The sequence below is a fragment of the Diabrotica undecimpunctata genome, chromosome 1 (genome assembly GCF_040954645.1).
Source record: "Diabrotica undecimpunctata isolate CICGRU chromosome 1, icDiaUnde3, whole genome shotgun sequence".
Taxonomy (NCBI): Eukaryota; Metazoa; Arthropoda; class Insecta; order Coleoptera; family Chrysomelidae; genus Diabrotica; species Diabrotica undecimpunctata.
The window spans coordinates 139,601,516-139,621,643 of NC_092803.1; the positions used below are offsets into that span (position 1 = coordinate 139,601,516).

Here is a 20,128-nt window from a genome sequence, read left to right on the forward strand (position 1 = left end):
ATAGAATTAAGCAAGTTTTGTAGTTTAGTTATTGGACAGATGTAATTAAATCCGAATTAAAATCCCTATTACTGTATCAGATCTACCTTAGGGACTATAAGTGCCTTTACTACACCCTTTTAAATAAAAATACAATCTTACCTTAAAAATACCACGTAGTTTTAAAAAAAAAGTCAGAGCAGATGCTTAACACAATGCTTAAATGTCACTTCACTCACATAACCTAAAAATATTTACCGCCAAAATCACAGAACCCATTAAAGGCAGAACATAGACATAAGAATGAACGTAATATAGAAACGAGTAGTGCCACCTAGTGAAATATACTCTTGTTGGCACTTGCAGAAATCTTATTCTCGTAAGTTAACACTGTAATGTCCAATAACTGTCTCGTGTCCAATAACTGGCGTTTTACCCTAATTACTTTTTGTTGGTATTTTCCTACATTATGTAAAACATGGTTAATTACGATATATTTTGGTATACTTTGACATTTGAATGATACAATTACCGATTTTGTAGGTTTAAAAACTACTTTATTATCTGTTACTATTTTTCTCTTTATTCTTTTCACATAATCCACCGAGAATTTACAATGGTGATCAAATTCTTTTATTTTATCTTTAAGATATTCTTCCTATATATCTGATTCTATATCCCTAACTACACCTAATTTAAATAATTGAAATTTTGGAATATATGCAATTAGATTTTTTTGAATAAGCAATTTAGAAGTAATTAAGGTAGTTGCACTAGCATAGTTTTTAAATGTTATCCTAATCCGGTTGCGTCCAATTGAATCAATTTTTTTAATATAATTATCAATTTTTGGGCGTACGATAAATAATATTTCACCTATCTTAACTGCATTTAATTTGCCTGTAAAATTTTTATCATTGTTTTCAATAAAAATGTGAAAGGGCCCTAAATCAGTTTTATCGTATAAATATACAGGTCTGCTTTTTTCTGGCTCATTAGAAGTTAATGAGTTTTTGTTTATCGGTTTTTAAATGATTAATATTAATAAGACTACTTATCGAGTTTTCTAGCTGATGGGATGAAATCCATGGGAACCATAACTGCAATCATCCATCGCATCCTGGTCCCTTGGCATTTTATCGGGGGGCTCGCCCCCGTTAGAAGACTCCATAAATGGAGCCTTCGACGATCGCTTCGACGACTAAACTAGTACTTATGTATATGTATTAAACTATAGAAATAGAATGTAACTGTGTTTAGGACTTCCTAAATCGCAGAGAAATTTAAAATGTGTAATTTAACTTGAGTTTATATGTAAAACTATCTGAAATTAAACTTTAAAATGCTGAGAAGTTTTAAGTTCGTATTTACACTTTGACGTTTATTTGATAGATGGCAATAAATTAGATTAATAATAAAAAAAACAGTACACTATGCTGAGAACTAAATTGCCACTTTCCCAAATGTTCTGTTTTTCTTTTGTAGGCTAAATACATATCGGACTGCTTTACTATATATATATATATATATATATATATATATATATATATATATATATTGTGATTCACAATTACTTCAATGAAAATACCGGTAACTTGACTTTGTTTTCCGGCTGGAAGTATAAGATGTTTTTTAAACGTTAACTTTGTTAGAATAACAGCTCTGTGCCAGTGTGTTTTGTAAAATCTTTTGTTTTTATCTCTAAACTTTTTTTGTCTACAATCTAAGTTTTTTACATACAATGTGACGGGTTTTTCTAGTGCTTCGCAGTAGTTTTTATCCATTTTTTTTCACCTTTAAAGTAATCTTTTTCTTATGGTTATACATGAATTCGACTACATATGAACATTTAAGCTAATATTTTAACTTTAATATTTTGGTTGAATACTAAGAGAATGGTGTGTTTGTTTTACACCTTAACTTTCTTCACTCACCATTAATTGAACTAATAATTCTTGTAAATTAAATAAGCGAAACGTCTTCAAATATAGAAATGGAACTGTGATTTCCTTTTATTATTTCTCCTTTGACCGATATCCTCGTGACCAAAAGATTTATTTTTTTTGGAACTTACTTATTGTATATATATATATAATATATATATATATATATATATATATATATATATATATATATATATATACGAAATACTGGATATTATTGACTGTCGATATAAACAAACAACACAGTTTATTAGAGCTGCAGTCAGTAGGTTTGGCCGGGATGTTATAGAAACACTCTTTTGACTTTTGGTCGAGCTTTCGGAATTCTTTTATTCCTTCTTCAAGACACTGTAATTAGAAGAAAGTGTAAATATTTACAACATATCTCAAATTGTCATTACAACTTACTAGTCGTTGAGATTATTTTCCTAAAGCTACGACACTCAACATTAAAAACACACATATAAAATATAACATTTAAAATATTGGACAATATACATTTTAAAATTTAGTTGGAAAGTTAAAATTTTAAAATTTTGTTAGTAACATCTTTTCCTGGTGTGTTTTGACTGATCCATAGAGAACAGAAAAAAAAACAAAAATAGTGTGATTAAAAAGTAATTAGGAGTTCTTGCTATTATATTAATGGAAGTAGTATCTTAAACCTGTCTTGATAGTATGCAACATGTTTTGTATGCAGGTGTATTACGGTGTGTATATGTAAAAGTAAATCTTTATTTTATTTTTAATGTTTTGACAGTAAGTAACAATAAGTGTTGCTCAATTTATCTATGTCTGACTTTTTATTTATACAGAGAGATGCTATACCAAGATCAATTTAGATGATTTCTTAAGAATTTTAACATTCATTTTTGACTCTAACATCTTTTTGTTTAATGGTAATTTTTTTAAACAAATTTTTGGCACTCCAATGGGCAGCAAAATATCACCCATACTATGTAACTTTGTATTGGATGAACTTATAAGAACATGTAAAGAAAAGATACCTTTTCACATACCTTTTATCAAACGATATGTAGATGATTTGATCTTATCGGTCCCTGAAAACAAAGTATCTGATGTTCTAAACACTTTTAACGCCCAGTGTGAACACTTAAAGTTTACGGTTGAGAGAGAAGCTGGTAATATGATTCCGTTTTTAGACATGCTTATACATCGTGGCAGTGATGGCATGCTAAGGACGGAGTGGTATCGTAAACCTTGTTTTAGTAACCGTTTCATAAACTTTTATTCTCAACATATATCTAAGATGAAAACAAATTTGGTTTTGGCCCTTAAAACTAGGGTTATCAACTTATCACACATCGAGTTCAGGGACAAGGGACTAAAAAAGTTGAGATCTATGCTACAAGAGAACTCCTATCCTACAGGGCTTTTGAATAAACTTATTTTTGGTTCTCCTTTTCCTTTGCAATCTTCTGACAACCAAAATTTTCATAACAATAAGGTGAATGAGGTCCGAAAACTGACACAGACATTGACACAGAACACATCAGAGCTACCACAATCTAAAATAACGTATGGTTGCCTACCCTATATTCCAGTTCTCACACCTAAGCTATTGAACATTTTCAAAAATGTTAGTGGCTTATAAATTGCAACTAAGAATGTGAAAACGGTATCGAAGTTGTACACAAAGACAAAGGATCCTTTCACAATACAGGAGTCATCGAATGTTGTTTATTCTATACCGTGTGCCAATTGTAAAAACGTGTATATCGGAGAATCATCTCGTAATTTTCACAATAGAGTAATATCACATCGCAGCGACATAAAAACCAAAAATATAAACGCATGTGCGCTCACAGAGCATGCATTAACTTTAAAACATAAATTTAATTTCGAGGATTCCTGTGTTCTGGCTAAGGAAAAAAACCATTCAAAACGTGTTTTCTTGGAAATGTGTTTTATAAAATCTAATACGTCTTGTATAAATAAAAAGTCAGACATAGATAAATTAAGCAACATTTATTGTTACTTACTGTCAAAACATCAAAAATAAAATAAAGATTTACTTTTACATATACACACCGTAATACACCTACATACAAAACATGTTGCATACTATCAAAACAGGTTTAAGATACTACTTCCATTAATATAATAGTAAGAACTCCTAATTACTTTTTAATCACACTCTTTTTGTTTTTTTTCTGTTCTCTATGGATCAGTCAAAACACACCATGAAAAGATGTCACTAACAAATTTTAAAATTTTAACTTTCCAACTAAATTTTAAAATGTATATTGTCCATTATTTTAAATGTTTTATTTTATATGTGTGTTTTTAATGTTGAGTGTCGTAGCTTTAGAAAAATAATCTCAACGACTAGTAAGTTGTAATCACAATTTGAGATATGTTGTAAATATTTACACTTTCTTCTAATTACAGTGTCTTGAAGAAGGAATAAAAGAATTCCAAAAGCTCGACCAAAAGTCAAAACAGTGTTTCTATAACATCCTGGCCGAACCTACTGACTGCAGCCCTAATAAACTGTATTGTTTGTTTATATATATATATATATATATATATATATATATATATATATATATATATATATATATATATATATATATATATATATATATATATATATATATATATATATATATATATATATATATATATATATATATATTATACAAGATATATACAAGAATATATACAAGATTATAAAAATATATTATAATTATAATTATATTATAAAAATTATTAAACTCACCAGTCCTCCGGGTTGAACCGCGTTGATTTTCATTGCGCCGAGCTTTTGACATCCTCTTTGATGTCTTCTTCAGGGCTTCCGAGGTCTCAGTCTTCCGAGACCCCAGACACCACTACACTGATCACTATTCACTTTACTACTACAGTAGTGTAGTAGTATTGTTAATATATGTTATATAAAATGTTAATAGAGATTACAACAATATAAAAACTGATAGGTGAATTACGAAAACTGGAAAGTTTAGTTATAAAAAAAATCACAGACAAAAACGGTTTTTGACTAAATACCTACCAAATCAAATACTTCAACAGTTGAAGAAAAGAAACCTTGTAAATATTGTGATAAAAAAAGATTCTCTGAACGGTTTCATTCAGAAGTAATATGCCTTTTGAAACAAAAAGATAACAAAACAACACAAGAAGACAAATAAAATAATATTAAATGTGTTAATAATATTGCTATACAGCAGACATTAACAGTAACTGTCCAAAAAAAAATTAGGTTTGCTGCCATTGACCAAATTATAAGTATTCCTAAATAATGGAGAATGTTTTGGAGTTTATGACATGGCCCAGTCTCAAATGGCCCTACTTTCTAAATTCGAAGATGGCAGAAAAGTTAAGATTAGAAATTCATGAAGATACGAATATGTTCATGAATATATGGATTATAATAATCGATAAAGACCATATTATGGATTTTGATAACATTAAAATTTTATGTAGTGAAAGTAATAAATTCAAAAGGACTTTTTTGGAAATGGTTTGTATTAGAAAAAGTGATAATAAGTTAAACAAAAGATCAGAAATTTAAAATCTTAACAAAATTTATGTATAAAACTTGTAAAATGTCACATTTTGATTTAATTTTCCATATATCTGTTATATTTTTTCAGACATCTATCAATGGTGAATAAATCTTCTTCTTTTTTGTTACTAAACAAAAAAGAGTTTTTAAACCAAAATTTAATTTTTGGCAATATAATTGTCAAAAATAAAAATTTTAAGTTGGCATTTATGACATTGAGGCTTATTTGTAATTGGTTGCTATTTTAACTTATTTATAAATTTAATTTTTTTTGTATTAAAAAAAATGTTTTCAAAATTATACTAAAATTTCCGAGTAGCATTTATTAGATTAGGACATTTTTATATTAATTATGTTTGAGATGTATTAGCAGCAATTTTTATTTACTAAACTAATTTTATTTGGTGAGTTAACAAAAATTGTTTTTTCTTTCTAGTTCAACTTTGTAAGATATTTTGTCTTTTTTTAGCAGCTCTTGATAATAATTGTAAACACAGTTGAAAGCTCGAGATAAAAAATAGTTAACCAATAGCCCTTTTATTGACTCCAGTCAGCCCATCCAAAACAGTTATATATGTATATATATATATATATATATATATATATATATATATATATATATATATGTATATGTATAGGCTGCGCCTATGTGCTTGTGTACATATTGTATATATACATAATTACTAATTGTCCGATTTTTACTAATATCCATTGTCTGCTGCCATCCATAATTAAGATTATCTCTATATGATTATTTTTTTATCTAAAAAATTATTGGTATATAAATCACTTAAACATATATTTAATTAGTTGTGTAAAGGATTTTTTAAAATATGAAGATGTTGCGTAAAATAAAATTTCCTGTTGAAATTCCCTTATTGTGTTGCATATACAGCCAGATTCTTCTGGGTAAGTTACAGACCATCCCAATAGTTAGATTAATATTATTGAAATATCTATGAGAATATGTTCTACTGTATGAAAGGAATCGTTTCAATTATCTTTGTCGTTTGATATGATATAAGACTTCAGGTCTCAGTTCTAGCACCAATATTATACACAGTCTACAACAGTGACCTCCACCTGCTGACTAGATCAGAGTCAATATTATTATTTGCTGACGATACTGCACTCCTTACTGCAGAAACACATAGGGGGACGCTGAGGCAACCGTTTGTATTCCATAGAGCACAGTACCAATTGATCAGAATTGTCAGATAGTGCAATAACTGGAGAGGGTTACTTAATCCCACGAAAATGCTATTAATTTTATTCAATCCCCTCACAGCAGTTATGCTATGAGGAACCAGATAGTCCTCGAAGTAGAAGCTCTTGATTACAGAAACTCGGTGTCTTACTTAGGAGTTCATTTTGTTAGGACTCTTAACTGGGATATTGATATCACAGGCACCCTAGACAGGGTAAAAAAAGAGCTAGACTCCTAGGAATGCTGTCTGGAGAATTCAGAAATATCTCCAATAAAACTCTCTTGCACACCTACATGACTTTTATCAGGCCTATAACCGAATACAAGGTGTGTGTCAACGCCTCAATAAATCCTTGTCAAACCAACGTCATTATGGCAACTGAGAGGAAAATTCTCGCAAAAGCATGAGGAAACGTGCAGATTACCCGTCAGTATTAATTCACCAAATTGGGAACATAACATTAATAAAGGACAGAGTCCAATCTTTCAGCAAACAATCTGTCCTTCGCACAATAGCTGGCTCCAACAATAGAGCTAAGCAAACTTTAAAGACTTCCTGTCACCGTTGAGGGAATATACTCACCAGGCAGATGAATACTGCAATATACACTTGAAGCAACTCCTCTCAAATATCGCAGATAAATTAACTGCGCGCCAAAAACGCTAATTAGAGCCATTCCTAATAACGCTGGTAACACCGGAGGTACCTGCTGCTCATGGCTTGGTTAGCTAATTAAAATTCTTATACTGCTTGTTTTCTATATCACCACCATCTAAGCCCATACCCGCATACTACTTCAAAATAATGGACTCGCAACTAACGTTGCTTGTCCCCCTCAAAAGTTCCTGCAAAACAAGGGAGCAGCACCTCCTTGAGGAAGCGCAAGCTTATACAATGTTATAACGTTCAGATTCGATTTATTTCGTAACTACATCTTTGGTTGCCGTTGTCTCCTTGTATTTATTGTATAGCTTTAAATTATACTATCATTTCTTGAACCACTATTTTTCTGAATATTTTTTCTCGTATACTAATAGTCATACTTGAAATTCTTATATCGCGTCTAAGACTCTTAATGTTCTGTATACCATTATCTTGGTTTTTCTTGTTGGATCCTGGTTTTTGATTTATTTAATAAGTCGATAATAAATTCTGTTTGTAAGCGGTATTTTTCAGTTTGTCTACTCCGATATTACATTTGTTGTGTTAACAATCCATTTGTACAATTACTGTTACGAATGGTAAGGTTTTGCCCCATGTTCATGATTATGTACTCTTAAGTTGTATCCGAAAAGCAAAGATATTGGGCCTAGTATATTTATTTATCCCTCATAGCGTATCTATCGACATCCAATGGCTCGCAATTGTTAAAAATTTTATTAGCTAATCATTGGCAGAACGCTGCTTTTAGAAGATGGTCATAGATCGTTATTGTATATGGTGACCAAGCAAGCTTCTAGCGAAAGGACAAGCTACAAGATCATTTGGTGCACGTTAACTAATTTGATGAAAATTATTGCAATTATAACATTGAAGCATTGGCTTTACCAAACATAAACCATAGGTCGGAAATCTAAATTGGAAAATAGTGAAAATCTGGTAAAGATATTATCGTTACTTTAATCTGAAAAGGTGCTTTTCAAAAATGGTAAATTATTACTGATTCCTTCAAAGGCTTGCGTAAAGCTGGAAATACATATCACTTTAACCACAAAGAACAGATATCTTTAATACGTTCGCGACGACGTGCACTATCGGTGGTAAAATTTATATATGCATAACTTTTCATTCAGCCGCTTGTGGCCACCGGTGGGGGCGTAGGAAATTTCGACACTAAGCAGGGAGCGACTAAAATTGAATGGCAATTTTCGACACCAGCCCCAATTCCCGTTTTTATCTTACAGGTATATTCGACACCAAATAAATATAGCTTCGACATAAATAAAATACCATAATTAATTAATTTATTTATTTTAATAAAAGTAATATGCATTTTATTTCTTTATAACTGTAATAATATCTAAATATAATACAACTAGTACCTAATTTTTGTACATTTTACCGTTAATATACTTGTATACAATGATTTATTTGCTATTATAGGAATGATAAGATACAGCTTTTATAAAATCTAACTTCGTATTTGTTGGGATCGTAGTTTATCCATCATTTTCTCCAAAAACTTCTACTTGAAATTCTTTTAACTTCTCAATAAAAATAAAATAATGTATTGAATAAAAAGAAGAATTAAATCTCGAATGAAAGGATTCACAGGCATTTGTGGTGCTCGCAATAGATGGATTCTGATTAGACCATATGTGTGGTGGAAATAGAGCGCTATCGAAAATGTAATTTTCCAGTAAATAATCTGCATATATATATCAAGTGTTGCGTTTATAGGTTTATATGACATTAAATCATAAAGAAAGCATTCTTCAACTTCTGCTGGATTTAAATAAGTTAAACCAAACGTATGCCTTAACCATTTTCCAATTTCTGAATTTGTATCCTTATATTCTTGTACCAAACCCAAAGATTGAATTTTTTTAAACCAGTTTTGGTGTAAGTAAAAACGGCATCGACTAATTTTTGCATTGGGCCACATATACAATAAAGCACAGTAAATTGCTTTTTTAAAGTCCACAAATATTTCAGTTGGCTCTAATGATAATTGAAATGTTTCAAAAATCTTAGACCTTAATAAAGAAAATAAATTTTTGTATGTCATTGACAATTTGTCCTTTAACAAACAGTATGCTAAAAGAACATAATGTCCATTTTCCAAGCCATGTATAGTAAATAATTGTAGAAAATATTTGGTACTGTATGAAAATGTACCATCCATATACAAAGTTTTTAATTTACACAACAAACGAATATTTGTCTCGCATGAAAATACAATTACATTTAATTCAGGATGATTTAAAAACAAAAAACTTTTATTGCAACAGGTTTTAAGAGAATAATTACTAACCGCGTTATGGACTTCTGATATGCTTTTTGGTAACGGACCTGGTAACAGTTTACGACCACAGTTGTAAATGTTCTTTCTTATGCTAGCTATGTCAGGAACCGTCAGCAAATTGGCATCACACTTAGCAACAGCAGTTCTTGTAATTTTGGCAGGCTTTTCCGATATGTCCTCTTGGGCTTTTCTTTTACATGCATTCGTTACCATCTTTACTTCAAGCTTTTTTGGATCGGCTTCATGATTATGTACCAAATCACTTCTTGTGATGGTGAGGTCCTCACAGCCTATTGTAAACACTTTTGCGGAACACTTAGTGTTTCTTTGGATGCAGCGCCAAAATATCTCGCCGCTTTTTAACACTTTCTGTTTCGAGAACGAATAATGCTCCACCACTAATAAATCTCGACCACGAGAACTTTTTATCAAACTCATTTTTTAAATATCCGTATACGTGCACAAGTCAACGTCAAACAAGAAATAAATTACAACTGAAATAATTTAGTCACAAGTACACAAGTGCCACGCCCCCCGCCGTACCAATAAATATTGGGAAAACCCGCTTGTCCTGCTTGGGTGCAAATGTCCATCGCCGCTAATTACCTACCTACCTGCTTTACGCCGCGGTGTCGAAATTTCCTATAATAAAATTTGACCCTTCGATTACCCCAGGTACAAAGACAATTTGGTGTCGAAAGTTCGCCCGCCGACCGGTGGTACACGGTACCTTTCTATTCGTTTACTCTCTAAAATCTTACAGTTAATAGATATATTGTTGATATTGCGTACACACTTAAAGTATAGTTTTAAATATATGGGTTTGCCGTCATTTTGGCATATCATAATTTATATGGTCAGAAATAAAGGTCAAAAACTGTAGTAAAGTTGATTAAAATTATAACATCGTAGTATAAAATAGATATTGTACAAAACTTAAGAGATAATTTAAACATTATACAAAACTAGGTGGGTTTGTGAATTCCATTAAAGCAAGGAAGGCATATAGTTGGTCTATCCTCACATGTATCGCAGTATGTACATACTCTTTTTGTTTTTGTTCGGGCTGCTTTTGATCCTTGTGTATCCTGAATTTTCTTATAACATGAAAAGCAGCGTCCTCTTGTTTGTCTAGCACTACCTTCTTATTTTTGTATCTTATGCTTTACCAAAGATAATTTTGGTGTTTTTCACTGGAACAATATCTGGTTTTATCTTTCCTTTGTATTAGTCCCTCAATAATTTTTTCGCGAATAGATAACATATTGCATATTTTAGGATTATTACCATAATTATTAAAAAGAACCCACGTATTTAATATGCATGTACCAAGACAAATATCGAAAAACACTTTCTTGTACCACTTAATGCTTTTTCTTAACATTGTATAATATGAAGACATTTGATCGGATAAGTTCATAACTTTCTTTGCCGTATTATACGCAATAACTTCAGGTGGTTTTAGAATGTCTTCACCTTGTCTATTTTTTTTCCTGTCGGTTGTAGGTTTACTGTATGGCTGGGAACTGTACTAATCATTAAAACGAGATTTACGAGATTAACGAGAACATATATTTGCCCTTTCTTCACTTTTGTTTTTGACATAGTTTGAGATTTTTTTTTTGTTAGATCTAAGAGTTCCACAACCATATGTTTTACATTGAAGAAGCTTTTTACATAAATTTACACTAGTATAATAATTATCAATATAAAGTATCCTTCCTTTATACAAAAGCCCGTCAAGTAATCCCATGCAAATATTGTTGAATGTCCAAAATCATTGTCAGGTATATTTAAACCACTTTTACCTGCGTATATGTTTAGGTTGCATTTATAACCTTCAACAGTAACCTAACCAGGCAAAAAAAAACTTTACAAAGGCAACAAAATACTACGACGCCTACGACTTCACATTTTATCCACCGGTGGTACACGACGTTTTTTCTTGAAGAATTTTCACTACTGCCGGCGTGTACCATGCGTGGTACATACAAAAAATAGCTTTTAAATAGAAAAATATGGTTTTAAACATATAAAAAATATATTGATAACAGTCAAAATAAATATTGTTAGTTAAAATATATATAAAAAAAATACGACTGAGAGGTAAAATCTAGAAATTCTGCATCATCGCAAACGTGTTAATCTCTGGTCAGATCTAACAAAATGTGCAATGTAGTAAATTCCCTGACTAATAAAATTTAGGGCTCAGGGATTTCCCAAACGTTTTTTGCTCCCGCCAACGACAGAGTGACTCGTGCCACGAGATGTTAATAAAAATATCTGCATTTTTGTATGAGGCCTACATGTTAGGCAGTTTTAAATTTAAGAGACAGCCATCTTAAGACTTAAGAATCTAAAGTATGCGGAAATGAACCGTGAGTTTGATTTTAACATGAAAGTATGCATAGTTCTTCGTCAGGTATTAATGGATAAAATACACGGTATTACTGTAGAAAATTAACTACTTGCAAATTGACCACCAAATAAATAGGGAATATGCTTACCGACAGAGTATTTCAAGTAATTATGGGATCCGAAATAAGCACCTCCAGAAAACTTAAAAATGGTCTGCCGCAACGTTCGGTTCTCGCATCACTGCTATTTAGCCTTTACATTGCATACATACAAAGTTTGGCTATACCGATGAGTAGGCTTTATTATTACAAACAAAAACTCTAGAACAAGCTAAAGAGATTATAACAAAAGACCTAGAAGTCATGGCAAGTTACTTTCAAAAATAGAGGCATCGCCTCAACGCCTCTAAAACCTAAGTGACCGGCTTCCAGTTAAACAACAATATGGCATCAAGAACACTGAACGTTCCCTTTGATAATACACGACTTAACCACAATAAACATACAAAATATCTAGGCGTGACTTTGGATAAAACGTTAAGCTTTTTAACATTCAAGTACAGTTGCCGAGAAGCTAAAAACCAGAACTAACATCACATAACGGAGAAGTGCCACCAGCGAGCCTGCGAGAGCAGTTCCCAGGATATCTTGTTTCCGACGCCAGATTAACTACATAAATAATCTCGATGTTTGCCCATAAATTGGATATGATTAAGTATTTTTATATTATCAGTTTTAACTTAACTTGTTGATTGCAATTTCACAAATGTATCGAAGTACCATACGCTAAATAAATGTTTTTATAATATTTTCTTTATTAACTATAATTTAAACATTGTTTTAGATACTGTATCATCAAATTTTTACATCTACAGAACATGCTATGTTACACTTGGTTATAATAAATCCGATTGTTCTCAATTAGGAAGAGAAACAAACAATATGACCAATAATTTGGAAACGTTAGTACAACCTACTGCAAATCGAATTAGGATGGTATTTAATTTGAGTCAAATGTTTATTCCCTTGATTATGAACTTGTTTATTGGATCCTGGTCAGATAATTATGGAAGAAAGCCGTTTTTAGTAATAAGTTTAACAGGTAAATACTCCTCAATTTTACTGAAAATAATATATTTGCGTAAAAATTTACTGACTTATTTTTAATTTGTTTTGTCGAAATATTTCTGTTATTATGGATATTATTTGAAAAGTTTTAAATAAAATCCTTCATAAAAAGGTATATAAAAACCCAGTCGGGATATGTTAAATAGACAAAACGTTTTCGGAATAAATATTCCATCATCAGTGTCCTAAAAAAGTATTTAACCACTTAATTAAAAAGAACATGAAATAATTTAAATTTTGACAAAGGTTAATGTAAAATGTGGTTAATACTTACAGGTTAATACATGAATATAGCCACTAAATATGGGGGTAAAAACCCATACCCCCATATTTAGTGGCTACAGTCATGTACTAACCTGTAAGTATTAACCACATTTTACATTAACCTTTGTCAAAATTTAAATTATTTCATGTTCTTTTTAATTAAGTGGTTAAATACTTTTTTAGGACACTGATGATGGAATATTTATTCCGAAAACGTTTTGTCTATTTAACATAGCCCGACTGGGTTTTTATATACCTTTTTATAAAGGATTTTATTAAAAATTTTTAATATATGGTATACAGCCAACTACAGGAACTTGGTTTACTTGTGAATTTTTTATTATTTGAAAAGGTTTCATTTTTATTTTATTGCAAGGCGTATCTTCTTTCGATTTTTTATGGACCAATCCTGACTTATTTACTATTTTTTTAGATTTAATTGTATGCCAAATATCCATATATGTACACATAATTTCATACAGTCCATCTAATTTACTAACCGTTGCACATCATTATCATTGACAGAGATCGAAGTTGACATAGTTGCCAAAGTATAAAAAAATCCTGAATCCATTATTATATTATCCTATCTACAACTGTTCAAAATAATGAATCGAAGAAGCTACCATCTCTTTACAACGATTAGTTAAATTCTTACGTGACATTTTTAAAATAAAACACACTAATTTTGTTCTAAAAAGAACAGATTTTATTAATATTGTTCTGAAGCTATTTTCTTGTGGCATTTTAAAGTAATTACTATTTAAATGGGAATAAGCCACAATTAAAGGTTAAAGTATGTTTATTGACGTTTCAATTTCCACTTCGGAAATCGTTCTCAAAATAAAAACATAATTAGTACTTTAACCTTTAATTGTGGCTTATTCGCATTTAGATAGTAATTAGATTTTATTAAATAGGTAAAAATATAAAACAAGAGTTATTCACTTTAAAATTGAAAATAATAAAGTACAAAAAGTGTCAACACCGCAACTGTCAAATAAGTGTTACCAATTTATGCCAAAATATCACCTTCCTTCGATTCCAGTTACAGTGTGTTCCGAACAAATGTTCTTCATAAAAACGCTTTATAATGCATTTATACAAATTAAATGAAACATATTATTGTGTATTTCTTTAAGTTAACATTAATAGAAATCTTTAAATATTATTTCTACGCGTATATAATCAAATATATCTATACTATAAATTCAATAGGATTGTCAGGTTATCGCTTAGAAATGATAGATCCTCGAGGGGTCCGAGATGAGAGACGCGTGTAGTTCAATGGTGGCGTGTATATTTTTAAAATAAGGAATATAATAGGAAACTTGCACATAAAAATATTTTTGCGTCAACGGTAAAACAACGGTAAAATTGTTAATTTATATGTTAAATATATTTTGTTAAAATGTTATGTAAAAATATTATATTCAAAATATTACGTCTTAACAATTAATTGTGTAATCCAGATGTACACACAATATTTTCATTCATTTATATTATTTTTAGTTTAAGAAATATGTACATGTTTATTTTACAACATCTCAAATGCTAAATTATACTTACTTACTTAAGCCGTCCTTTTGTACCTTACGGTGTCGAGGTGCTAAATTATATTATATTTTAAATCCAAAACTTTCTCCCTTATAATAATGAAATGTCACGAATATACTTCTGGTTCGAATATACTTCTGGTTCGTAATAATTTGTAAAAAACAAAACCTATCATTTATAATTATCTTAAATTCATAACAAACAAGAAAGAAAATAACTTAAAAATATAAACGAAACTTTTAGTAGTAAACGTAAGAATAACTAATAACTATTGTATCGCCTTGCATTTCCCCAATAGAATATCTTCCACTGCTTTTTATAAAATGTTCCACGGTTAAGACATCAAACTGTAGATGAATTGTCAGATTAACCTTTTGAAAAACCCTCGTTAGTCGTAATATGCGTTTTAAACTAAATACGACGTAGCATTCAAATTGAGCAATTTCCAAGAACACAAATATAATAGCTGGAAATTTCCAATTAAATACGATTAAAATGGAAGTAATAGAATTCCCGAAACAACCTTGTTTTTTCTTTTGAACTTTTATTTACAATCAATTTCTACATGAGAGTTTTAAGTTAATGTGAATGAATTTGTAAATAGGTAATAGTTTCGAAATAACTTAGTCGCTTTGTGATCGACTTTGAGATCGGTAGAATGTACAATATTTTTTTTTAAATAAAATTCATATTCACATATAAATCCCAACTTTTTTACAGAAAATAATAATTCTAGACTCAGCAACCTAATGTAAACTACAATTGTGAAAAACAAACTTGCCATAATAATAATAATATAGTTATTAGATACATACCTACTTAGAAAATTATAACCAGGTAGGACGAAGGATCTCACAGGTAGTCTCCGAATGTAGCAACAAAAAATCTCTAGAACTGTACCTATTAGTTATTATTTTAAAGAAATATTTTTATTCTGAATCACTTCCTGATGTTAATTCACTATCACTACTGTCTTCTCCTGGAGTAATGATAATGGGCTCGATAAGAACATCAACACGCGTGTCTACGTCCCACATTTTATCTTCTTCTTTCTGTGTATGTTTAATGCATGACTGCCAGTTGGAAGCGGTTATATTTTGTATGGCTTGGTCTAATAATAATTTGACATCTTTTAATTTAAAGGTTGTATTCTTTTGCGCTACCTCATTTTTTATTTGTGCCCATATTAGCTTGATGGGATTCAATTCACAATGATACAGTGGAGTTCTTAATACGGTGATGCCATGCTCGCGTGCCATTTCGTCTACTGCAAATCTGATGTATGAACTCTTATGTTCGCGCACTATATCAAGTAATTGAACCTTTATCATGGATTCATCAAAATCTATATTTTTACTTTTTAACCAATCTATTATATCTGCCTTTCGAGATGCAGAAGTCGGTATTTTTTCCATACGACGGCTGTGATAAGGTGCATTGTCCATTATAATTACCGAACCAGGATCTACAAGAGTCAGTATAGACGAAAAGTACTTTTCAAACACATCCTAATTCATATCCTCATGATAATCGCCCGTTTTGATTGAGGTAAACACATTTAAACCATCTTGTAAAAAACCTGAATCACTTCCAATGTACGTTATAATGAGACGTCTTCCTTTGCCCGAGGGTGCTTTTAAGCCGGTTGAAAGTCCCTCAATGAAAGCCTGTCGCGCACTTTTAATATTCAAGTCTTGCCATACTTTGGATTTCGTATGACCCTCATTCAACCACGTTTCGTCCGTATAATAAATTTTTTTACCAAGTCGTCTAAAATCACGAATTTTTTGCAAATATTTTCTCCGCCATATCACTAATTCGTCTCTCTCGATCAAAAAACTTTTCCGATTTCTCTTTACATACCGAAAGTCCATTTCATGTAAAGTTCTTTGTAATACTCTCATAGATATTTTATTTAAAGTCTCATCTGCGTCTCCATTAACTTCTCGTTGAATAGCCTTTAACGTGGGCAGTTCGTTCCTAAAATAAAATCCATGAACTTTTCTTCGGATTATACTTTTCGTACTATCGTCCAATACAATTTTTGCACGTCCTTTATGGATTGGTTTTTGGATAGGTTTGTTACCTTGAATTATTCGGAAAACCGTACGAGCCGATACTTTCGTTAAATCTCCAGACAATGTCGCGACGTCTTCTATAAGCGTATCTGGATATCTTCTACGCAATCCCTCATAAACCGATTTTATCATTTGCTTTTCTCTCACAGATAACCACCTTTTTTTATTTTGTTTATTAACAGATGTACTGCACGTTGGTTTTGATGGCATGATGTTACCCGACGGTACGCTCATGAAATACTACCACCCACCAGATTTAATGGTTATTTGTGGGTGAGTTTTCACAATGTTGCCGTATTGCATTAAGAAAATTACTTTCGAAAAGAAATAACGATGACCGCCTGCCTCTCTATTGGCATTCAGGGTATACCTCAATGGCACGGATAAGCTGCAAGCGGTTATAAATAATAAATTTTGCAACAAGGCGAGTGTACCTTCTCTAGTTCGGACTTCCAACAGATGTAACCGTCAAAAATGATAATTGAGAAGTGGTTTTGTGTGCTAATAAAGAAATAAATATATAGCCGCTTACCACCGAGTGTTAACGAACTACAAAATATCTGCCCTGACAATCCTATTGAATTTATAGTATAGTGGCTGTAATGTCAGTGTACTCGGCAAAGTGAATCTAAAAAAGAACACACCTACCGCCTAAATATTCCGTGTTGGTATCATGTGACCTCACTGGCTATGACGTGGATGACGTGCAACGGTATGTAAATTAGATGAAATATATAAGTATCGTCTTTTTCCTTCCACACTAGATTAGTGCCTTAAATTCTGCCATCATCATATTAGTAGCTGCCCAATGTTTATTTAGCAAATCTATATCTTCATAACAGCAGTATTTCGCTGATTTTAAATCCTGTTCGGAACGACACCATTTTTTCAGAAAATTTAATTTAAAAAATTCTAAATTTTGAAGTATTTAATGCAATCATTTAATAAGAGTTGTAATTCATATTACTATTTAAATGCAGTCGTTAGACTTCGTTTCCTTGCCTTCTTCCTGTAACTAGGTATATATTGAAAAAATCTTTATTAATCATTTTATAATTTTTTTATTAAAATCTTATAAAAACACTTCGAAATAAAAATTAACATTACACAAATCAGAAAAAATGACGAATTTAAACTAAGCTTCAACGAAAGATAAATAAAACAATTATTTTCATTAATCAGGGCTTTCTCAAATACTGATGGTCCATGGGACTAACGTCCTTTTTTTAGTGGTTAACTTAACAATAGAATTTTTAGCAATCTCATGTTTCGATTTCTCAGCTTCTATTATCACTACGTCTTCTTGCAAACTTTTATCTGCCTTGTCATCTGGTTCATTGGTTTCAGTCATTATATTTTCATCCATATTTAGTTAAATATCATCAAGGCTTTTGCCTTTGAATGATTTAGCAGTTCCAGTTTACATAACCAATGGTTATGTAAACTGCCATGATTATGTAAGCTGCCAGTTGGCTGCTTGACTACATATTTTATATCGCCAATTCGTAGTGAACTAGTGGAGCATTATTTTAATCTGCGCTTCTGCTTCCGCTTTTGCAATGCATTCGTAGTTTGCTGCCTTTTTAATAACAAAGTTAATAGCAATGTCACAGCATACTTCTTCCTCTTCATAAGCAATTCTGCTTGTTCATTGGCCGATTATTACCTCTATGAAAGGTTGTCACTTTATCTTTTGCGCGGTCGTCCGACATTTCTTCTGCCGAGTGGTGATTTAACTCTTGCTATTTTAACGACACCGGTCTCCTCCATTCTGCTTATGTGGTTATTCCATTCTTTTTTTCTATTTTGTGTCCATTCATTTATATACTGTACGTTACACTTTCTTCTAATGTCTTCACTTCTCTTTCGATCTCTCAGTGTATTTCCTGTAATTCTTCTCAGTACTCTCATCTCTGTCGTTTCCAGTAGCCTTTGCGTTGTGGCTTTGTCGGGTCTTGTTTCTAAAGCATGTGTCATGATTGGTCTTATACTGGCTTTATAAATTCTTGATTTCATCTCAGTGTTATCTCTGTTTCGCCATATAGTGTCATTAAGGCATCCTGCCAGTCTACATATTTGCTTTTTGTACTTTATCTCTGACTTGTTTGTTCAGGTCTGCACACCTAGACAGTGTAATTCCCAGGTATTTTATTTCCATTACTTATTCAATACTGATGCCATAAATTTCTATTTTACATCTGGTTGGTTCTTTGCTGACTACTATTGTTTTAGTTTTCTGATATGACATTGTCATATCAGATATTGTAAGCATTAAATGCTTTTGCTCTTATGTTAAATCTGTGGACCAGTCTTTGCAGATTATCTTCATCTTGGGCTACCAATATTGCGTCCTCTGCGCAACAGAGTATTTTGATTTCTTTGTTTCCCATTCTTTATCCTCTTTCTTTGTTAACGATTTGGATGATTTCATCCATGATCAAATTAAGACGTATGAGACTCAATGAATCCCCTTGTCTTATTCCGCTGCCTCTTTCTAGAGCTTCTGTAAGTTATCTATCTATTTTCACTTCCATTTTGTTGTTTTGGTAGATGTTTGCGATAGTTTTTATAATATGTAGGAGAGGTTCTCTACTATACAGAAGATGGATTACATCTTTGAGTCTTACTCTGTCAAACGCTTTCTTAAGGTCAATCAGACACAGAAATGCTGGTCTATTATACTCTAGTAATTTCTCAGTAATTTGCTTTATAACGAATATTGCATCTGTACACGATCTTTCACTACGAAAACCCTGTTGTTGATCTGCTAAACTTATCCTCTGATTTATTAGCACTTGTAAAATTTCAGTTGTAAGTTTTAACGTAGTATTTAACGTAGTATTTAGTTTTCTGGCTGTTTTGATCTTCTTTTTTAAATAGTAGAATTAGTTAGCTCGTTCTCCATTCTTCCGGTATTTTATTGTGTTTTATAATGTTATTAATTAATGTTGTTAATTATTCTGTCATTGCTGCTCCACAATATTTTAGTAACTTCCTGTACATTTATATTAAGTTCTTCGTTTGTAGTAATTTCTGATGTTTCCGGTTCTAGCGTCGTTTGTTCTTCCTCTGTATAAAGTTTTTTTAGGTAGTTGGTCT

At 31.3% G+C, this 20,128-nt stretch overlaps 1 protein-coding gene across 1 annotated transcript in view; it reads left to right on the forward strand.

Moving 5' to 3' along the window:
- Positions 1-6,280: 6,280 nt before the first annotated feature.
- The window catches only part of LOC140435495 (uncharacterized), a 119,006-nt gene continuing 105,158 nt past the window's right edge, over positions 6,281-20,128 (forward strand). Inside the window, exons 1-2 of the mRNA XM_072524233.1 lie at positions 6,281-6,381; positions 12,847-13,104. Coding sequence (XP_072380334.1) covers positions 6,306-6,381; positions 12,847-13,104 — 334 coding nt within the window. The 5' untranslated portion in view covers positions 6,281-6,305. The remainder of the gene's footprint in view (positions 6,382-12,846; positions 13,105-20,128) is intronic.